Source organism: Helicoverpa zea, chromosome 24 (genome assembly GCF_022581195.2).
Source record: "Helicoverpa zea isolate HzStark_Cry1AcR chromosome 24, ilHelZeax1.1, whole genome shotgun sequence".
Classification (NCBI taxonomy): domain Eukaryota; kingdom Metazoa; phylum Arthropoda; class Insecta; order Lepidoptera; family Noctuidae; genus Helicoverpa; species Helicoverpa zea.
Window position 1 is genome coordinate 6,514,553 of NC_061475.1, and position 22,877 is coordinate 6,537,429.

At 35.8% G+C, this 22,877-nt stretch overlaps 2 protein-coding genes and 1 pseudogene across 4 annotated transcripts; 2 read left to right on the forward strand and 1 right to left on the reverse strand.

Annotated features, from left to right (window-relative positions):
- Positions 1 to 1,189: 1,189 nt before the first annotated feature.
- On the forward strand, positions 1,190 to 17,731 carry LOC124642262 (UDP-glycosyltransferase UGT5-like). Of its 3 annotated transcripts, XM_047180611.1 has the most exons (7): positions 1,190 to 1,341; positions 1,605 to 1,620; positions 2,669 to 2,837; positions 15,724 to 16,457; positions 16,584 to 16,806; positions 16,896 to 17,115; positions 17,338 to 17,731. In XM_047180611.1, exons 3-7 carry the CDS (start codon positions 2,816 to 2,818, stop codon positions 17,618 to 17,620), a joined length of 1,482 nt encoding a protein of 493 aa, XP_047036567.1. In that variant the 5' UTR covers positions 1,190 to 1,341; positions 1,605 to 1,620; positions 2,669 to 2,815; the 3' UTR covers positions 17,621 to 17,731. The 3 variants fall into 3 exon arrangements, with proteins under 3 accessions (XP_047036567.1, XP_047036569.1, XP_047036568.1); XM_047180613.1 differs by lacking the exon at positions 1,605 to 1,620; XM_047180612.1 differs by lacking the exons at positions 1,190 to 1,341; positions 1,605 to 1,620 and adding an exon at positions 2,485 to 2,565.
- Positions 11,235 to 15,596, reverse strand: LOC124642265 (annotated as a pseudogene).
- An 858-nt stretch (positions 17,732 to 18,589) lies between the features above and the next one.
- On the forward strand, positions 18,590 to 21,507 carry LOC124642254 (UDP-glucosyltransferase 2-like). Its single transcript, XM_047180599.1, has 4 exons — positions 18,590 to 20,250; positions 20,404 to 20,626; positions 20,712 to 20,931; positions 21,183 to 21,507. The coding sequence occupies exons 1-4, from the start codon at positions 19,387 to 19,389 to the stop codon at positions 21,466 to 21,468; spliced, it is 1,593 nt and encodes a 530-aa protein (XP_047036555.1). The 5' UTR covers positions 18,590 to 19,386; the 3' UTR covers positions 21,469 to 21,507.
- Positions 21,508 to 22,877: the final 1,370 nt, after the last annotated feature.

Below are 22,877 nucleotides of genomic sequence, written 5' to 3' on the forward strand. Positions count from 1 at the left end.
GTCGGCAAGCGTTAAAACTACCTGCGCCTCAGCTCGCAGGCCGCCTCGCCCCTCCGCGCCTACGCGGTTTTGAATTGCACTCTAGGGGTAGGGCAGACAAGACTACGTGGTGTCGGTTTTGCAGCGATTCGTTTTCGTTACTAGCTTCAATTTTTAATACAATGTTTTTAATTGAAGGTTATAAATGACAATTTGCTAAATAAATTGAATCTAAATTAAATTCTTCCATCTTCATAGTACGCCAAATGAGATTATACCAAATAATAGTTTCTCAAAATATACATTATGCGAAACGAAATAATGCGAAACTCTAACTATGCCAAAAGCAATTATGCGAAATAAAATTCTGCCATCTTAGGGTGCGTCCACATCTGGCGAATGCGCCGCGAATGCGCAGCACGCGAGCCGATCGCGAGCTGTCCGCGAGCTGCGCGCGTGCAGTCACTGCAATAGTTCGGTGCGCCTCTTTAGCGCAACTCACGCAAGGCTCGTATAGAGCGCGCGAGCGGCGCGCGATCTGCGCGCGATCTGCGCGCAATCAGTTCTCGCCCTTACAGTTCCGTATATTGGCTCAGTACTATCGAAGATGGCAGACGTCGCGCGCCGCCTGCGCGCCGCTCGCGTGCGGCGCTTAGGTCGCGCGCGAGCTGCGCGCGTGCGGCGCAGAAGCGGCGCACGAACAAAAATGCACGCGCGCAGCTCGCGGACAGCTCGCGATCGGCTCGCGATCGGCTCGCGTGCTGCGCATTCGCGGCGCATTCGCCAGATGTGGACGCACCCTTAAAAGTATGCAACTGTAAATTCGGGCATATAAATATTCGGTGAAACAATAATTATGCTAAATATTTTTTATGCCTTAAAAACATTCGTTGAAAAAAAATTATGCCAAGTGTGTTATGCCAAATAAAATTCGGCCAAATAAAATTCTGCCAGATAGAAGGAACCCTTAGAAAGTACATACAAACTTAGAAAAGTTGCATTGGTACTTGCCTGACCTGGAATTGAACCCACACCCACATACTCGAGAGGTTGGTTCTTTACCCATTAGGCTACCACGACTACTAATATTTCACCACGTCGAATATTTCATAACATGGTGAAAATTCTTCATATCATTGACGTGTGTGGATGAGCGCAGTGTGGGGTATTTTTATCATTTTTAACCGACTTCCCAAACGAAGAAGAACGAAGTTCTCAGTTTGTATTTTTTTTTCTTATAGTGTCTGTCCGTACGTCAGTCTGCGCTTAACCTCAGTGACCGTCAGCACAAGAAAGCTGAAAGGCCGACAAAGTGCAAAATTAAAAAGTGTAAAAAAATATTGTCAGGAAACCCTGTAAAAGGTCTCTATGGCGCAATGGTCACCAAGCCGGACTGCCGAATTTGAGGTCCCGGGTTCGATTCCCGGTTCGGTCGACATTTGTGTGATGAGCATGCTTGTTGGCCGTGGTCTGGGTGTTTACAATATGTATTTATAAATATGTAGCTATATGCAGTCTATCAGTTGTGTTAGCACCCATAACACAAGTTAATTAATAACTTACCATGGGGTTAACCAACCGTGTGTGAAAAGGTGTCCCGACATTATTTATTTATTTATTTAAAGGTGAACATGTAAAGTGGTTAGTGATAATTTTTTTCATTACAACCTTAACGTGTTATAGGTATATCGTTATAGTTCGGCCATTCAGAGAATGCGTTCCTGACACGTCGCGATTGAACTGACGACGTAACTTTGCAATGGCGTTGCAGTTACGATAAAAATATTTTTGCTGGTTGTTTACCGTTTTAACAATTGAGGAGCATTAAAACAACATTATTATATCAATAATCAATGAATGTAGTTACGTCGTCAGTTCAATCGCGACGTGTCAGGAACGCATTCTCTGAATGGCCGAACTTTAGATAGTATATAAAAAAGTAGGGGTTTGCTAAATTCATTTTTCGATTATGTTTACGAGTATGTATTTGGAAATAACCACTCAAAAAAAAGTTTAATCCCCTAACTATTGAGAAAATCTCGAAAGTAGAACTTTATAAATACTTTATTGAAAAAATATTTTTTACTCGATTAATTAAACATAGTAACAACATAATTTCTGACCTAAGTTTTTATTTTAATCGTATTCGAAAAAAAAATTAACTTAATTTACATACTTTGTAATCTTTACCGTATCTTTTTTTCAAATAAAAAAAATATAATAAAAAATTAGCTAACGCAATCTAAAATTACCACCAAAAACCCAAAGTAAGTAATCATTAAATGTCTCTGAGTTTATCCATTAAATAAACAAACTAATTACCTTAGTAAACATAGGTAATATCTGTCAAACCTCTCTAGGTATTTACTAGCTCATTATCTTTGCCAGGAATAGCAAATAAACAAGTTATTTATGGTACATAACCCATCTACTTATTACAAGTTAGTAACCTAGTTTTCCGAGAGATGTCACTGTAGTTTGCGCTACTTCGAACTGTCAAGATTTTTAATGAGTTGATTGATACTCGGGAAACTACGGAACCCTACAATGAGCGTGGCCCGAAACGCTCTTAGTCGGTTTTTTTATGTATGTCTGCACATATCTCCGTCGTTTACCAACCGAATTGAATAATTATTTTATCTGTCAAAAGGATATACTTTTCAAATGGTCCCGTTGTCGTAATTTCCAGGATCTGATTATGGAAACTCTAAGACATCAAGGGCAATTCTCAGACATTTTAGGCATACATGGGGTAAAACTTGATACCCAGATGTATGTCTGATAACACTATGAAGCGATGAAGATATGGAGCTGACCTGAAGATGGAGAGGAGTAAATGAAGAAGGAACTCTGCAACTGTATGTATTAACTATCTTGTGTTTGTTTGTATATTATTCATATTGGGGAGAACTCTCCACTATTGCGGATAGCTATAAGTGATTTAGAATTACACTCATTTTAAAGAAGAAGCCTTACTTACGGCATCTCTGCTGTCTCTCATTCCACGTCAAAGCTCGACAGGTGGATTTGAGAAAACTCTGACACCAAGGCTTGCTAGCTGATTACACCTGCAGATCACTCCATAAGAAGAAGGTGTCTTGCCTTCCTCCGTGGCAAGGACGATGTTGGTTTAACTCTTCACACCCATCACCTATTACTCATTGATAAGATTTCAGATAGCTTAACACGACTATGCTCGGTGTCATGTAAAAAACGCCTAATCCAGTCATCATGGAAAAATTATACTGATTTAAATATGATTATCTACGCTATTCAGATTTCGAACACTCGTAAAACACGCGCTGATAATAATGACAATGAGTATCTAAGCTAATTACGTTTGAGTTAGAAGGAATATTTACTCAAAAGAATTAATTTGAATTGTTTAATAAATAACTTGTTTATTTGCTATTCCTGGCAAAGATAATGAGCTAGTAAATACCTAGAGAGGTTTGACAGATATTACCTATGTGTACTAAGGTAATTAGTTTGTTTGTTTAATGGACAAACTCAGAGACATTTAATGGTTACTTAAGCCATTCCTTAGTGAATGATTTCTTTGACAATCCGTCACTAAGGAGTAACTTAAGTAATCATTAAATGTCTCTGAGTGTGGGGGTAAGAGTGTTAATCTCTGTTATTACTGGTTCTTACTGGTATTCACAATATATTTACATTAATTGAAAATAAAACGTTCTTACTGGTTGGATTTGAAAACAATCGTATTCATAGAGGAAGCCTATACCTATGTATTTTTTCCATGTCTGTAAAGTAGTAGTTTCTATACTCTATCCACGAAAGCAAGAGCTAAAAGGTAAACAAAGAATGACACTTTTTCAAGATGGCGGTATAACCCGACCGATGACAAAACGTCACATTTTTGTGTAAAATGTTCGCAGTATCTGTGATTTTGTCATCGGTCGGGTTATACCGCCATCTTGAAAAAGTGTCATTCTTTGTTTACCTTTTAGCTCTTGCTTCCGTGGATAGAGTATAGTAGTAGGGGAAGATATATTTGAAGCATCCCATTCTATCCAGGTCTACCCAACATTTCTCATCTAAGTCAAAGCTAAACCAAAATAAAAATGGATGTTCTGTATTTGAAGTTTTATCTAACGGAGATAATGTTTTGACTAGCTTCCGCCCGCGACTTCGTCCGCGTCGAATAGTTGTTTTGGGCTAACCCTCTCATATATACAACATGTAACATAATTAACACACACCCTCAAACACCCTAATTAGAATATTATGTTATAATCATAATACATGCACTGAATTTTTAATTTAACATGTATATGCATTGTTATTTACTAAATTAGTTATACCAATTCTTGGAGAACATTTTGGTCATACTACTACGCACGCAAATATCGCGCCGCGCGCCGCTCGACTCGACACAACATAACGAAACTACGGAAAAAGCCGACAATACACGAAGTCTTATTACTTTGAGTTACGGTCTATTTGAATTTGTTTTGACTGTACAGGGTTAATATGACAATAATTTCCGTAGTTTTAATTATTTTTGGGATAAAAAATTACCTATATTAAAAATGATATAAATCGATTCAGTAAACGATTCTGAACAAACTAATTTCAGGATGTGCGTTAATTAAGTTACATGCTGTAGGTATGTACTTTGCACATTGTGCGTGCAGTACTCGAGCATAATTTTGCTAAGTTGTTATTTTAAAATTACAATATTTCCTAAAATACTCGTTTAAATCGAATGATGTAAAGGGCAATTTTGTTTGAGATTAGTGCGTTCAAGCAAACAAACAAACTCTTCAGCTTTATAATATTAGTATAGATTAAAGAAGCAGACCATACTTATAGGTAGTGATTTTGTCATTGATTAGCCGATTATTAAAAACTTGAATATTCTCACGTCCTTAGGCTCAAATCTGCCGATAACAGTAACGTCAAACTTAAAACTTTACGTACCTACAAGTTTTAAAGTAAACGTTTGTTTTAAGAAAACGAAAGTTTAGGTTGTTGTAAACTTGGGTCTTACCAGTCTGGGTCTTAGGATTCTAAACTCCATTGATAACACGAGTTTTCAAATATCAAAATTAAGTGGTTACACATTGACTGCCGCATTTTTTTTAATTGACACAAGTCTAACCAATGGGTATTGGGTTGCCCGGGTAACTGGGTTGTGGGGACCACAGATAGGGCGGTCGCTCCTTGTAAAGCACTAGTACTCAGCTCCATCTAGTTAGACTGGAAGCCGACCCCAACATAGTTGGGAAAAAGGCTCGGAGGATGATGACTGTCGTTTTATTTAATTGGATCGCCAATTTCAATTATTTTTTCAAAATAAATTGGAATTTTCGTTTCTGCATAGGAATAATTATGTGCATAAATGCTAACTGCATAATAAATCGTTTTTATTTTTGGATCGCATCATATCTAAAAAAATACACCGATAACGCGACTGAAGTTTGCACCAGATAATATATTTCTAGGAACTGTAGAACTGAAGTTTTCTGTTGCTTGCCTACATATTTATCTTTATCTACATATCTGTCTGATATAGATTTTACGCTATCCAACGCTATCCGGATTTTACGCCAACTTTTATCAGAGTAATCTGTTGATTACAAATGATCACATTTTTACTTATATATTGCTTTATGTAGATTGCTTTTGTCAGTCACAGGGTCACGATTGGCTTTTGCACGTGCATATTTATATTTCCACTGGCTTCCGCCCGCGGCTTCGCCCGCGTAGTGTTCGGTTATATCGCGTTTCCAAAAGAACTCTTCAAAAGTCCGGGATAAAAACTATCCTATGTTCTTTCTTAAGGTCAACTCTATCTCTGTACCAAATTTTATTAAAATCAGTTCAGTGGTTTAGACGTGAAAGCGTAACAGACAGACAGACAGACAGAGTAACTTTCACATTTATAATATTAGTAGGGATTAGCTGTTCCCCTGGTTTTACTTGAGTTATGGAAACTACTTTCTATACCCATGTAGAATACAGCTTTTACAGTGAAATATTTTTTCAATTTGATTCAGTAGTTTCGATGCCTAGCCTTTTAGACATTAGAGGCTTTTATAATTTAAAATTTAGGATATAAATAAACAAGCAACCAAAATAAATGTTTACTATTTATAGTATAAGTAAGTATAGACGTATATTTCAATGAGTCAAATGACGAGACAGTGAGCTCTTCTATATCGATGATGTTCATGACAATGAACTCCGAACGGTCGGTCATGACTTCAAGCACGTGTCTATTGCCAAAAAAATCCAATTAGACTGTATAGCATATATTGGGTTATTGCGTAAGTGATCGAGATCGTCACAAATGTATGTCAAATATTTCGTCAGTGTTGGCAAACGATGGTATGACGTAGGGTGTGAAATGACGTCACAAGTCACAATACAAGCCGATAGTTCTCAAACACGAAAGTCGAACTAGTTCCCGTTGTGACAAATGGTGATTAAAGTGACGCTGAATGCAGGTCGCTTCCAACCGGTATCTGTGGAGATCTATGAGGGAGGCCTATGTTCAGCAGTGGACGTCCTATGGCTGAGATGTTGATGATGATTGAAATGGAAAGATTATTTATCAAAGAATTAACATGAGCGTTTGTCCCTGATCTTGGCAAAGATCAAGTGCAGAGCTAATAAAATTAGACAAATAGCTACTTGTCTTTGAACACATACCGCGGTAAATGCACGCTATCAGATGCATACTGATGAATATACAATGTAGTCTTATGGTGTGTGTGCAATCGAAATTGTTGTTTGAAGATTATAAAGATTAAATACTAAATAATAGAGCGGATATAGATATCTACAATTCTCATTACAATAATTAAAATCTGCAATTCTAATAAAAAAAGTAAGTAAGTAAGTTTAGCTTAATGTATGACAGTATGATAGGTACGTTGCTTTAGAAGCCAAAATCTGTATTAGTTTTGCAAAAGTGTTACCACTATACGAGTATGACTTCCTAGAATCATAAATCACCTTGACCGTCATTCTATTTCAAGAGCAAGACTGTTAAGATACGGCTCAATTACCATAAATACTAATATAAGCGTGAGTCGGCATATATTTATCAATAGTTCTGTACACGAACATAGCGAATGATCGGTAATCTTCCAGCCGTCTTCTCTTGTCATTTCGTAATATTGTGTAGGTAATTACTTTTGAGAGTTCCGCGAGTAGGTACAAAGTTCATTTTGTGTTTTGTTTTATTCATATTGTCTTCTCTTAACGCTTTATTTTTATTTTATTTTATTTATTCCTTTATTTCAGGCAACTAGGACCCATAAAAATACAAATACACATATATCGTACATTACAATACTTATAAACTAATACATAAAAAAAAACACCATATCAATATATAAATACAATACTATTTTTTATAATATTTTTTTTAATTATTTATAACGCTCAGTCCTTCTCCGTGTAAGAAGAGGCCTGTGCCCAGCAGTGGGACGATAAAAAGGCTGTAACATATAGGTAGTCTTCAGAATTTTTTATTTTTTCTTCCATACAAATTCTCGCATAAGAATACAGAAAGATAATATCACGCTACACATATAAGTGGATCGCCTTATTTTGTTAACACACTGTCAAAAATAATGCTTACTTAAACACAATTGGGAATAGGCTAGGCAGATGACGATACTGTCAAAAATGAAGCATTGAATAAACTGTCAGATTTCGATTATATAATAAAAGCATGAGATCGTAATAAGAGCGCAGTTCCTATTGCCAAAATTGGCTTAAATTGCTCAGACTTGGAATAAATACAACAATTTATTGCTATCAAGGTAGCGCCTGATAGAAATTTAGTGTCTAAGTGCAAGCCGTCGAATAATACCGTGACTTTATCGCACACAAGTATTGACCGTTATGCTTCTAAGACTGTTTAACCAACAGGAGTCACCACTGTCTTGTCGTTTTCTCTGCCATAAAGGCACTATAGCGCTTCAGTCGTAAGTGATACATGAATGTGTGCATTAAGTTCGTTCTCATGTGATAATTTCGCAGTGTGCGTGCATAACGATGAGTGATCAAAAAATCTTGAGTGAGCTATCACTATACATATATTGCGTTGCCGTGTTATCCGTACGTAAATTAGCAGTATTTTTTGCGAAGGAACTTGTGCTCATAGTGGATCCGGTTGGTTCAATGCTCTAACTTGTGACAATCAAACTTTTCTTATACTTAATTGCATAACTATATGAAATTGTTATTTTTAACTAGGAAGTCCGATAATATTCATTTGTTTGATCGCCTTATTAGATGCTATACAAGAAGTTTATCAAAACAGATATTTTATTATTATATATTGCTTATATAATTAGCTATCTGTTTTGATAAACTTCTTGTATAGCATCTAATAAGGCGATCAAACAAATGAATATTATCGGACTTCCTAGTTAAAAATAACAATTTCATATAGTTATGCAATTAAGTATAAGAAAAGTTTGATTGTCACAAGTTAGAGCATTGAACCAACCGGATCCACTATGAGCACAAGTTCCTTCGCAAAAAATACTGCTAATTTACGTACGGATAACACGGCAACGCAATATATGTATAGTGATAGCTCACTCAAGATTTTTTGATCACTCATCGTTATGCACGCACACTGCGAAATTATCACATGAGAACGAACTTAATGCACACATTCATGTATCACTTACGACTGAAGCGCTATAGTGCCTTTATGGCAGAGAAAACGACAAGACAGTGGTGACTCCTGTTGGTTAAACAGTCTTAGAAGCATAACGGTCAATACTTGTGTGCGATAAAGTCACGGTATTATTCGACGGCTTGCACTTAGACACTAAATTTCTATCAGGCGCTACCTTGATAGCAATAAATTGTTGTATTTATTCCAAGTCTGAGCAATTTAAGCCAATTTTGGCAATAGGAACTGCGCTCTTATTACGATCTCATGCTTTTATTATATAATCGAAATCTGACAGTTTATTCAATGCTTCATTTTTGACAGTATCGTCATCTGCCTAGCCTATTCCCAATTGTGTTTAAGTAAGCATTATTTTTGACAGTGTGTTAACAAAATAAGGCGATCCACTTATATGTGTAGCGTGATATTATCTTTCTGTATTCTTATGCGAGAATTTGTATGGAAGAAAAAATAAAAAATTCTGAAGACTACCTATATGTTACAGCCTTTTTATCGTCCCACTGCTGGGCACAGGCCTCTTCTTACACGGAGAAGGACTGAGCGTTATAAATAATTAAAAAAAATATTATAAAAAATAGTATTGTATTTATATATTGATATGGTGTTTTTTTTTATGTATTAGTTTATAAGTATTGTAATGTACGATATATGTGTATTTGTATTTTTATGGGTCCTAGTTGCCTGAAATAAAGGAATAAATAAAATAAAATAAAAATAAAGCGTTAAGAGAAGACAATATGAATAAAACAAAACACAAAATGAACTTTGTACCTACTCGCGGAACTCTCAAAAGTAATTGTTATTCTAGCCGCATCGTTGTAAGTAATTGATAATACCAATATACACAAGGCCAACGACATCATGGTACGACCGTTTGGGAATACTATGAGAAATAAAATGAGACGCGATCCCATATATATATAGGTACCTATCTGGTATTTACAGGCTAATTATATAAAGGTATCTATTCTGATAAACTTTTGTATCTAATTATAAACGACCCAACATTATCGGAGTTCCATGTTGAAAGTAAGAATTTCACATAGTTATGCAATAATAAAATATAATAACTGTAAAAGAGTTTGATTGACACAAGTTAGAGCATTTAACCAACCGGAGCCACAATGAGCCCAAATTGACGCGCGGATGGCGTAGCTCAGGGTTGAACCCTTTTGAAAAAAATAAAAAAATATATAAATAATAATGTAACTTATTGCTAAGGGAAGGAAATACGACAAAAATTATAGAAAAATACGTTTTATTTGAAAAAGGAGGTGGGGGAGTTGTTAGGCTGAAAGCTGGTTTATTACATCTGGCGAAACTATAATTCAATTAAAGTCAAATGGAAAGATTTTCAAGATAAGTTTTTGAGGTCAACAGTGTAAATATAAAAGCTTTAGATTGTTTTAGTCGACTTTCTAAAAAGGAGGTTTTCAATCCGTCGGGATCATCTCAATGGTTGCATCGGCTAGAAGTCAGTGGCAAGATAAATACAGCTGCATTCACTAGATACTGACTTTTAGGCCGATGCACCTAAAAATCGTTTTTTTTTTTTTTCTTTTTACTGTTTTTAGGAATCGATCTTATCTAGTTTTTTGTTATTAACTACACCATTGCCAATTGAACGAATTGTAGTTTTGCCGGAAATCGTGAGGATCAAATGTTTACAATTAAAACCTCCCCGACAGATAACTCGTGAAGTATTTTTCCAATGTTTTTTTTTGTACTCTCTTTTCACATTAGCAATGCGTTTCATCCTACTATAATTTAAAGTTGAGTTGTAGGTGCAGATAATTTTCCTTGTGGTACTTTTTCTTGAATAACTTCAAGGTGCAATTAAAAATCAAACTTCAAGACACACCATAAGTATTCGCAAAATTAGTTCCCATAAGTTGGTATAATATTTATTTTGGAATCTAATTACCAACCTTTCAAGTATGAATGTAGATTCGATTCCAGGTCAGGCTAGTACTAATGTAACTCCTAGGTTTGTATATACTTTCGAAGCCTATTTTAGGCACCAATGATCATATTTTGGAAGGAACGATAAACTGCAGGTCCCGGCTGTCATTTGAACATCTAAAGCAGTCGGTATGGGTAATCAGCAGCCAGTAGGTCAAACAACCAGTCTTATCTAGGGGTATTGAATTGCCCGGTTTTCTGGGTTGAGGAAGTCAGATAGGCAGTAGCTCCTTTTAAACACTGGTCCCTAACTGCATCTGGTTAGACTGAAAGCCGACTCCTGCATGTATGGAAAAAGGGTAGGCAGATAAGTAGGTTTAATATGGTATGTGGCAAATATGTAAATAAAGTCAGGTTAATAAGCTACCAAATACTAGGTTGATTGCTAACTTTAATATTGATAGATGTAGCTTACTCAAATGTAATGGATTCCCATCTTAATATTTACCAAATTTTGACTATTTTTTTCAACCATCCCGAAGGTAAATATATGTTTTGTTAAATAGTTGTAGAAAGAAATGTTAGTAGAACAAGACGATCATTCAAAATTAAATAAAAATGGACTGTAAAGTGTCAATGACAGAACACAAAATAAAGCAAAGGAAGATAGATTACTCTATATTTTTTATTACGCTCAAAAGCTTATCACAGTTTTGCCAATGTACTAGAGATACAAAAACATATACACATACATATACATATGAATAAATCGATTTAACTAATTGTCTTTTAGCTTCTGTTTTGGACTTATAGCCAAATGCATGTAAGAGTAATAAAGTAGAAATGACAATAATAAAACAAAACCTAAGACAACACTTAGTACAGTAAGAACTAGTTCTAGTTCGAGGAACTGCGTCCACGATATGTTGGCGGCGGGAGAGCGCAGATGTCGCGCGCCGCCGTGACGCAGCACGTGCTCCGTCCACCACACCGCACGCTCCAACGGTGGCATTGGCTCGTCACGGACTATTTCGCTGAATTTTTTTATGTTCTCACGATACCTGAAAAGTATGATAATGTCTTCTTAAAATAAATGGCCTCAAAACTTTCTTCCTCAAGTATAAAATTTGTCTCGTTGAATTAAAAAAGTGGGAAGAGTACGATTTTCTAATAATCATTAAGCATGCAAATGTTACACTACTTGTAAATCTTTTGGATTTAATATTATTTTTTTCCGATTTCAGCTTGGAACAACACCAGATTTAACAATTATTTTGACTCACTTTTTATCTTCAATAACTTCAGTTCTAGCATTCTTAAATTCTTCCTCCGTCAACGTTTCTATATCAAGCCTGACTCCAATCTCGTGTGTTATATACTTTTCGACGTTGAACCATTGGTCGCCTAGCATTGGAACACCAATCAGAGGCACTCCTGCTGTTATAGCTTCATCAGTTGATTGTAAACCTCCTTGTGTTATGAACACCTTTATGTTAGGATGCCCTGAAAAGTAATGATTGAGTTAAAACTTTGTATTTGATCCTAATTTTATTAATCCTTGACCATCCATCTTTCAGGATATGGTAACTTACTCAATAGATCTGACTGTGGCAGCCACTTGGATATCTTAATGTTGCTAGTACGTCCGGGGAGCTCATCTTCGTCCCACTTCCACAGCACTTCGTAAGGTAGCTCAGAGAATACTTTGACCAGTATTTGTATCTTCTCTGCAGGTAACTGTGACGGTTTGACATTTGTTCCAAAGCTGATGTATACCACGCCATTCTTTGAGGAGTCCAAATAACTTTTGAGATCCTGCAATTACATAATTATTGAATTTTACTAAACATAATTGATATGACAATTTGGAATATACTAGCTTAGGATTTAATCCTAAAATACTATAGAGACATGTCTCAATTTATAGTTTTGAAAACTTACCGTAGGCAACTCCTTTTGAGGTTTCTGATGCAAACCACCCATATAGGGTAAACTCACCAGTAACTGGCCACTTAAGGACAGCGAGTTGTTCATTTAAGTGCCATGGAGAAATGTGTCCAGAAATTAATATTCTTGTATCAACTTTAGTTAAAGCAAGTATCCATTTATCGTTATTAGTGAGTAAAAATGAAACAACATAGAATTATGTAGTAATATTTTAACAGAATGAAAAAGTAGTATTTTTTAGTAGTAACTGGCCATTTAAAATTAGATATTAGCCACCATAATACCAATAACTGGCCATGCAAAAATAATATTTAAAATCAATTAAAATATATAGAATAAAGCAACTATATTAGAAATTAAAAACTTAAAAAACATAATAAAACAAATTCTAACAAGGTGGTTCTTAATTCGTAAAAAAAAACTACAACTTAGCTTAATTTAATGAGATCAGTATACCACAGTTCGTTTGCACTTAAATCATAGTATGGTAACGAGGAACTTATCATTTGTAGTTATTGACGTGCTTAAATTAATTAATTACATCATCATCATCATCATCAGATGTAGAGTAATCTCTCTCTTTGTAACAATTATGGCACAAAAAAGAATCACATTCAGCCTCAGGAATATGAATCCTGTGAGACAATGGTATTCTCATGAAATTGTTTGTTACAGAGCCTACATAGGATCACCCTTCTTGTTATTAGATTCAAACAATAGTCACAACAAGTAACACATCGGTTTTTCTTATTTTTCAACAGTTTCTTGGACTCGTCTTGACTATTTATAATTTTGTTAGTAGCAGTCTTTTTTGTTTTATACTTTAGTTTTTTATTTGGTACATCATTCTCTTTTTGACTTTTTTTCTCTTCTCGTAATCTCTTCCTTTCTTCTTTTGCGGCATCTTCTTGCTTTTTTAATTGTTTTTCTCTTATCTTGTCAACATATTGATTGGATGTTTCGCTCAATTTGGCGCTTTCGTTGTCGTTTGGGAAAATCGGGCAACTTTTGTTTCAGGTATTCAGGTATTTTGTTTCAGGTAGGGGAAAATTTACAAGAGTATTGTCAGACCTGCTGTCTTGTATGGATCAGAGTGCTGGCCCACAAAAGCGACGAATGAAAGACAATTGCATGCGGCAGAGATGAGAATGTTAAGAGGTACATATGTGTGGTGTTACGCAAATGGATAGAGTGAGGAATGAGTATATAAGAGGAAGTTTGAAAGTAGCGCCGGTATCAGAAAAACTGCGTGGAAACCGGCTGTCATGGTATGGGCATGTGAGGCGGAGGAATGAGAATCATGTTGTGAGGAACATGATGAGTATGAATGTGGACGGATATAGTGGAAAAGGAAGACCAAAGAAACGATGGATGGATTGTGTGAAAGTAGAAAGAATGTTACTTGTGAGATGACGGCAGATAGAAGAGTATGGAAGGAGAAAACATGCTGCGCCAACCCCAAATAAAATTGGGATAAGGGCAGGATTATGATTTTGTTTCAGGTATTCCGAGAAAGGTATATTTGAGACAACAGAAATTGTTTTATTTGGATTGGATACCTTCATTGTTTTCAATAAATTTGATAGCATTTTCTATTGCCTCTTTAGAGTATTGGCGTTTTTTTAAAGACATTTCAGAAAATCTGTCCAACAAAAAAAAATCCGTCAGTAACTGGCCATATAACTATCAGTAATTGGCCACCCATGCCAGTTACTGATAAACGTGTATATTTTTATTTGGATTTTTTTTACACGATAGTGTGCCTTATACTCATTCTAAATATGTTTATTTTTTCGTAAAATTCGGACATTAGCGTATAATTCAGTAACTGGCATGAGTGGCCAATAAATAAAAATACACAAAAATGAAAATCAATAACTGGCCACCCAACTAATCTCGCTTTATTATAGATACTGACAGAATAAAACCTTAAAAAACGATCGTTTACCATCTATACAATACCACAAACACAATCAACTCACGTTTACTATACGAAGTATTACAAAATTCACTTTTAAATTCAATCATTACCTTAAAAAAAATTTAAGGATTTACCGTTCACGTCGGAACTCGTACGCGTGCTGTCACAAAATGACCGATATTTTTGGCGCTAGTGTTCATAGAGGAAAAAACTGTCACTATAATGAAAGCTAGTTGAGTAGGTAATACTAAAAATAAATAATAGATGGCGTTCTATGAGAATAGTTCTTAATTTATGCAGTCAAAGTGAATAGTGGCTAATAATTGAAAGTGGCCAGTTATACCTCGGTTTACCCTAAATAACACTGGGAGGGACTGGACGATTTGTATCCCACAGAGGATGAATATTAACAAACAACATGTCAACATTATTTTTCAATTCACTCATCGGTGGTACATCTGGTCCAAACAATCTTTTAGCCGTTTCATCCTCTACTTTCTCCACTTGTTGCATCACAGTGACTATTCTGTATAATGTCCACAACTCCATTAATTTGTCCCACTGATCCAGATTGTTCAGTTTAAGACTAAAATTAATCGGATACAGCAAAGGATGCCAGGCCGACCCAACAATATCTGAATTAAAGAAAATTGGACCAAGCGATGACACTTGAATTACCGGCACTTTGAAAATGTGTGATAGAACCAAAGCGGGTTTCGCACAAGCTTCTAGTAAAAGCAAATCAAACTTTTGTTCTTTCAATATTTCTTGCACTTTATCCACCTTCATCTGAATTTCAAATATCCGATCTATCAATATATATGCTGTATGCAATTGTTCTAAAAGATCATTATTATCGCCCGAAGTAGTGTCATAAAACGTTTTCCAGTCTTCGTAAGTAAAGTGGACGTCAATTTCTGTAAGATTAGCTGGTGCTTCTCCATTTGTGAAGACAGGATCTGGTGTGATGACCGTGACTTCATGTCCTCGCCTGGCAAGTTCTTGAGTAAGAGGTCGGAACACTACTTGATGACTGATAGACGGTACTGGGAACACAGCCAATATTCTAGCCGCATCGTTACATGTAACTGATAGTACTAATATAAACAAACAAAGCGACATCATAGTACGACCGATTGGAATTACTGTAAGATATGAAATGAAAGCGTCTTCATTTCATATCTTACAGTAATTCCAATCGGTCGTACTATGATGTCGCTTTGTTTGTTTATATTAGTACTATCAGTTACATGTAACGATGCGGCTAGAATATTGGCTGTGTTCCCAGTACCGTCTATCAGTCATCAAGTAGTGTTCCGACCTCTTACTCAAGAACTTGCCAGGCGAGGACATGAAGTCACGGTCATCACACCAGATCCTGTCTTCACAAATGGAGAAGCACCAGCTAATCTTACAGAAATTGACGTCCACTTTACTTACGAAGACTGGAAAACGTTTTATGACACTACTTCGGGCGATAATAATGATCTTTTAGAACAATTGCATACAGCATATATATTGATAGATCGGATATTTGAAATTCAGATGAAGGTGGATAAAGTGCAAGAAATATTGAAAGAACAAAAGTTTGATTTGCTTTTACTAGAAGCTTGTGCGAAACCCGCTTTGGTTCTATCACACATTTTCAAAGTGCCGGTAATTCAAGTGTCATCGCTTGGTCCAATTTTCTTTAATTCAGATATTGTTGGGTCGGCCTGGCATCCTTTGCTGTATCCGATTAATTTTAGTCTTAAACTGAACAATCTGGATCAGTGGGACAAATTAATGGAGTTGTGGACATTATACAGAATAGTCACTGTGATGCAACAAGTGGAGAAAGTAGAGGATGAAACGGCTAAAAGATTGTTTGGACCAGATGTACCACCGATGAGTGAATTGAAAAATAATGTTGACATGTTGTTTGTTAATATTCATCCTCTGTGGGATACAAATCGTCCAGTCCCTCCCAGTGTTATTTATATGGGTGGTTTGCATCAGAAACCTCAAAAGGAGTTGCCTACGGTAAGTTTTCAAAACTATAAATTGAGACATGTCTCTATAGTATTTTAGGATTAAATCCTAAGCTAGTATATTCCAAATTGTCATATCAATTATGTTTAGTAAAATTCAATAATTATGTAATTGCAGGATCTCAAAAGTTATTTGGACTCCTCAAAGAATGGCGTGGTATACATCAGCTTTGGAACAAATGTCAAACCGTCACAGTTACCTGCAGAGAAGATACAAATACTGGTCAAAGTATTCTCTGAGCTACCTTACGAAGTGCTGTGGAAGTGGGACGAAGATGAGCTCCCCGGACGTACTAGCAACATTAAGATATCCAAGTGGCTGCCACAGTCAGATCTATTGAGTAAGTTACCATATCCTGAAAGATGGATGGTCAAGGATTAATAAAATTAGGATCAAATACAAAGTTTTAACTCAATCATTACTTTTCAGGGCATCCTAACATAAAGGTGTTCATAACACAAGGAGGTTTACAATCAACTGATGAAGCTATAACAGCAGGAGTGCCTCTGATTGGTGTTCCAATGCTAGGCGACCAATGGTTCAACGTCGAAAAGTATATAACACACGAGATTGGAGTCAGGCTTGATATAGAAACGTTGACGGAGGAAGAATTTAAGAATGCTAGAACTGAAGTTATTGAAGATAAAAAGTGAGTCAAAATAATTGTTAAATCTGGTGTTGTTCCAAGCTGAAATCGGAAAAAAATAATATTAAATCCAAAAGATTTACAAGTAGTGTAACATTTGCATGCTTAATGATTATTAGAAAATCGTACTCTTCCCACTTTTTTAATTCAACGAGACAAATTTTATACTTGAGGAAGAAAGTTTTGAGGCCATTTATTTTAAGAAGACATTATCATACTTTTCAGGTATCGTGAGAACATAAAAAAATTCAGCGAAATAGTCCGTGACGAGCCAATGCCACCGTTGGAGCGTGCGGTGTGGTGGACGGAGCACGTGCTGCGTCACGGCGGCGCGCGACATCTGCGCTCTCCCGCCGCCAACATATCGTGGACGCAGTTCCTCGAACTAGAACTAGTTCTTACTGTACTAAGTGTTGTCTTAGGTTTTGTTTTATTATTGTCATTTCTACTTTATTACTCTTACATGCATTTGGCTATAAGTCCAAAACAGAAGCTAAAAGACAATTAGTTAAATCGATTTATTCATATGTATATGTATGTGTATATGTTTTTGTATCTCTAGTACATTGGCAAAACTGTGATAAGCTTTTGAGCGTAATAAAAAATATAGAGTAATCTATCTTCCTTTGCTTTATTTTGTGTTCTGTCATTGACACTTTACAGTCCATTTTTATTTAATTTTGAATGATCGTCTTGTTCTACTAACATTTCTTTCTACAACTATTTAACAAAACATATATTTACCTTCGGGATGGTTGAAAAAAATAGTCAAAATTTGGTAAATATTAAGATGGGAATCCATTACATTTGAGTAAGCTACATCTATCAATATTAAAGTTAGCAATCAACCTAGTATTTGGTAGCTTATTAACCTGACTTTATTTACATATTTGCCACATACCATATTAAACCTACTTATCTGCCTACCCTTTTTCCATACATGCAGGAGTCGGCTTTCAGTCTAACCAGATGCAGTTAGGGACCAGTGTTTAAAAGGAGCTACTGCCTATCTGACTTCCTCAACCCAGAAAACCGGGCAATTCAATACCCCTAGATAAGACTGGTTGTTTGACCTACTGGCTGCTGATTACCCATACCGACTGCTTTAGATGTTCAAATGACAGCCGGGACCTGCAGTTTATCGTTCCTTCCAAAATATGATCATTGGTGCCTAAAATAGGCTTCGAAAGTATATACAAACCTAGGAGTTACATTAGTACTAGCCTGACCTGGAATCGAATCTACATTCATACTTGAAAGGTTGGTAATTAGATTCCAAAATAAATATTATACCAACTTATGGGAACTAATTTTGCGAATACTTATGGTGTGTCTTGAAGTTTGATTTTTAATTGCACCTTGAAGTTATTCAAGAAAAAGTACCACAAGGAAAATTATCTGCACCTACAACTCAACTTTAAATTATAGTAGGATGAAACGCATTGCTAATGTGAAAAGAGAGTACAAAAAAAAACATTGGAAAAATACTTCACGAGTTATCTGTCGGGGAGGTTTTAATTGTAAACATTTGATCCTCACGATTTCCGGCAAAACTACAATTCGTTCAATTGGCAATGGTGTAGTTAATAACAAAAAACTAGATAAGATCGATTCCTAAAAACAGTAAAAAGAAAAAAAAAAAAAACGATTTTTAGGTGCATCGGCCTAAAAGTCAGTATCTAGTGAATGCAGCTGTATTTATCTTGCCACTGACTTCTAGCCGATGCAACCATTGAGATGATCCCGACGGATTGAAAACCTCCTTTTTAGAAAGTCGACTAAAACAATCTAAAGCTTTTATATTTACACTGTTGACCTCAAAAACTTATCTTGAAAATCTTTCCATTTGACTTTAATTGAATTATAGTTTCGCCAGATGTAATAAACCAGCTTTCAGCCTAACAACTCCCCCACCTCCTTTTTCAAATAAAACGTATTTTTCTATAATTTTTGTCGTATTTCCTTCCCTTAGCAATAAGTTACATTATTATTTATATATTTTTTTATTTTTTTCAAAAGGGTTCAACCCTGAGCTACGCCATCCGCGCGTCAATTTGGGCTCATTGTGGCTCCGGTTGGTTAAATGCTCTAACTTGTGTCAATCAAACTCTTTTACAGTTATTATATTTTATTATTGCATAACTATGTGAAATTCTTACTTTCAACATGGAACTCCGATAATGTTGGGTCGTTTATAATTAGATACAAAAGTTTATCAGAATAGATACCTTTATATAATTAGCCTGTAAATACCAGATAGGTACCTATATATATATGGGATCGCGTCTCATTTTATTTCTCATAGTATTCCCAAACGGTCGTACCATGATGTCGTTGGCCTTGTGTATATTGGTATTATCAATTACTTACAACGATGCGGCTAGAATACTGGCAGTGTTTCCAGTACCGTCTATCAGTCATCAAGTAGTGTTCCGACCTCTTACCCAAGTACTTGCCAGGCGAGGACATGAAGTCACGGTCATCACACCAGATCCTGTCTTCACAAATGGAGAAGCACCAGCTAATCTTACAGAAATTGACGTCCACTTTACTTATGAAGTATGGAAAAAGTTTTATGAAACTACTTCGGGGGATAATAATGATCTTATAGAACAAACGCATACAGCATTTAGCTTGATGAATCGGATATTCGAAGTTCAAATGAAGGTGGATAAAGTGCAAAAAATATTAAAAGAACAGAAGTTTGATTTGCTCCTATTAGAGGCTTGTGTGAAACCCGCTTTGGTTCTATCTCACATTCTCAAAGTGCCTGTGATTCAAGTGTCATCGTTTGGTCCTATTTTCTTTAATACAGCAACTGTTGGATCAGCTTGGCATCCTTTGCTGTATCCAATTAATTATGTTCTAAAACTTAACAATCTGACCAAGTGGGAAAAATTAAAGGAGTTGTGGAGCTTGTATAAAATAATAAGTGTAATGCAACAAGTGGAGCAAGAAGAGAATAAAACAGTAAAAAAATTGTTTGGACCAGATGTACCAGCGATGAGTGAATTGAAAAATAACGTTGACATGCTGTTCGCGAATATTCATCCTCTATGGGATTCAAATCGTCCAGTTCCTCCCAGTGTTATTCATATGGGTGGTTTGCATCAGAAGCCTCAAAAGGAGTTGCCTCAAGTAAGTCTTCAATTTTAATTAACGTCTAAAAATAAACATTTGAAATAATCTTTAAGTTATTCGGAGATAACATATCAGCTATAAATAAAGACACGTGATTTATATCATATGGGTAAACCCAGAAAACAATTTAATCAACAAATCTAATTGCAGGATCTCAAAAGTTATTTGGACTCCTCCAAGAATGGCGTGGTATACATCAGCTTTGGTACAAATGTCAAACCTTCCCGGTTACCTCGAGAGAAGATCCAAATTCTGATCAAAGTATTCTCTGAGCTACCTTACGACGTGCTGTGGAAGTGGGATGAAGATGACCTCCCCGGATGCTCTAGTAACGTAAGGATAGAAAAATGGCTGCCTCAGTCAGACCTGTTAAGTAAGTTATCCTATCCTGAAAGATAGTCAAGGATAAATAAAATTAGAATCAATTATGAAATTTTAATTCAATCATGATTTTTCAGGGCATCCTAAGATCAAAGTGTTCATAACACAAGGAGGTCAACAATCAACTGATGAAGCTATAACCGCAGGAGTGCCTCTGATTGGTGTTCCAATGTTGGGTGATCAATGGTTCAACGTAGAGAAGTATATAACACATGAGATTGGAGTCAGGCTTGATATAGAAACGTTGACGGAGGAACAATTTAAGAATGCCATAACAGAAGTCATTGGAGATAAAAAGTGAGTCAAAATATTATAAGCTTAAATAATTGTTATGTCTAGTGTAGTTCCAAAGTTCTGATGGGATAAAATTGTTATTTAATTCAAAAGACTTAAGACAAGTTGTGTAAGATTTGCAAGCAGGAAATAGTACTCCTAGAATTTTTGTAATTCAACGAGGCAAGTTTTGAACATGAAGAAGAAAGTTTTAAGGCCATTTATCATTAGTAGACAATTAGAAAGAATCTACAAAATAATATTAAATTTTACAGATATCGTCAGAACATAAAAAAGTTCGGTGAAATAATCCGTGACGAGCCAATGACACCGTTGGAGCGTGCGGTGTGGTGGACGGAGCACGTGCTGCGTCACGGCGGCGCGCGAAATCTGCGCTCTCCCGCCGCCAACATGTCGTGGTCACAGTTCCTCGAACTAGAACTAGTGGTTACTGTACTAAGTGTTGTCTTAGGTTTAATTTTTTTGTCGTCACTTCTACTTTATTACTCTTACAAGCATTTTGTTTTAAGTCCAAAACAGAAGAAGCTAACAGGTAATTGAATAAGATAAATTCGATTTAATAAAAAATGAAAACACTAATTCAGTAGTTTTAATGTTTATGGAGTACTAAAAAAAACTAGTACTGAAAAAAATTGTACCGTAAGTCTAGGAAAATCTGTGATAAGCTTTAAGCACAATTTTTAATGTCTAACCTAACCTAACCTAACCTAACCACCGGTACCTTGGACCCTGTGCCCGTTATTGGTGGCCATCTATTTTTTATATTTTTAAATGTTTTTTTTTTTATCTTTTTAAAGTTATATTTAAAAATATAAATGATATGTTGAAAGATAAATAAATGCACTAAACATAATTTATTTATTTCAAATAACATAGATTCATATACAAAAAATCCATTTACACAGTCACATTTTAAACATTCACAAATTACACAATACACCTAATTCAACATTAAACCACAAAATATTAAATTACATTATTAGTTTAAATCAAATTATTAGATGTCAAAAACACAGTTACTAGGTACTGATTGCTCTGCTGCAAACCTCCATCGCAAGCTACACGCAGCGGTCAGACCACGGCCAAACTCGTCACATGCCGCTCACAACAGAACGAAAAGACGGGTATCCATAACCTTTGATGAGCTGCGTCTGTCATTATTACGTTAGCAATGAATCTAGTGTTTACACCTAGTATTTAGTATAAATATAATGTAGACATATTGCAGAACAGGGCAGGAGGAAGAAAAATCAATCTAGTATTTGGTAGCTTAGTTAACCCGATTTTCACTTGGTAGTCTTCTAATTAGCTGCCAAAATAAACGTTAAAACTACTTTACTATCTAATTTACAAACAATTAGTGAAGGAGTGTAAGTAATTTGAGGCCAGACACACATGTATAAAACTCTTTAAAACCTTTTGATGACAAAAAGTAAACTACACATTAGGTTCTATAATCTTAGACAATCCTACTAATATTATGAATTCAAAAAGCGTACGAACGCTTTCACGCAAAAACTACTTAATCTGATGACTAACACTTGATCATCATGAAACTTCGTACACATATTCTTGGTGGTACTGGAATGAACATAGGATACTTTTTACCAACACACCATGCGGGCGGAGCCACGGGTAGAAAATAGTGCAAAATAAAACATCAAAAACAGTAAGTATCAAGGAAAGTTACAAATTGATTTTTGAGGTTCCGTACCCAAAGGGTAGAACGGGACCCCGTTGTTTTCGCTCCTCTGTCCGTCCGTCCGTCCGTCCGTCTGTCATTAGAGAGTTGAAATTTTAACAGATGATGTATTTCTGTTGCCGCTATAACAACAAATGCTGAAAATCTGAAATCTGAAAATATTTTGAGGGGCTTCCATACAACAAACCTGATTTTTTGCTCATTTTAAATACTGGTACGGAACCCTTTGTGCGCGAGTCCGACTCGC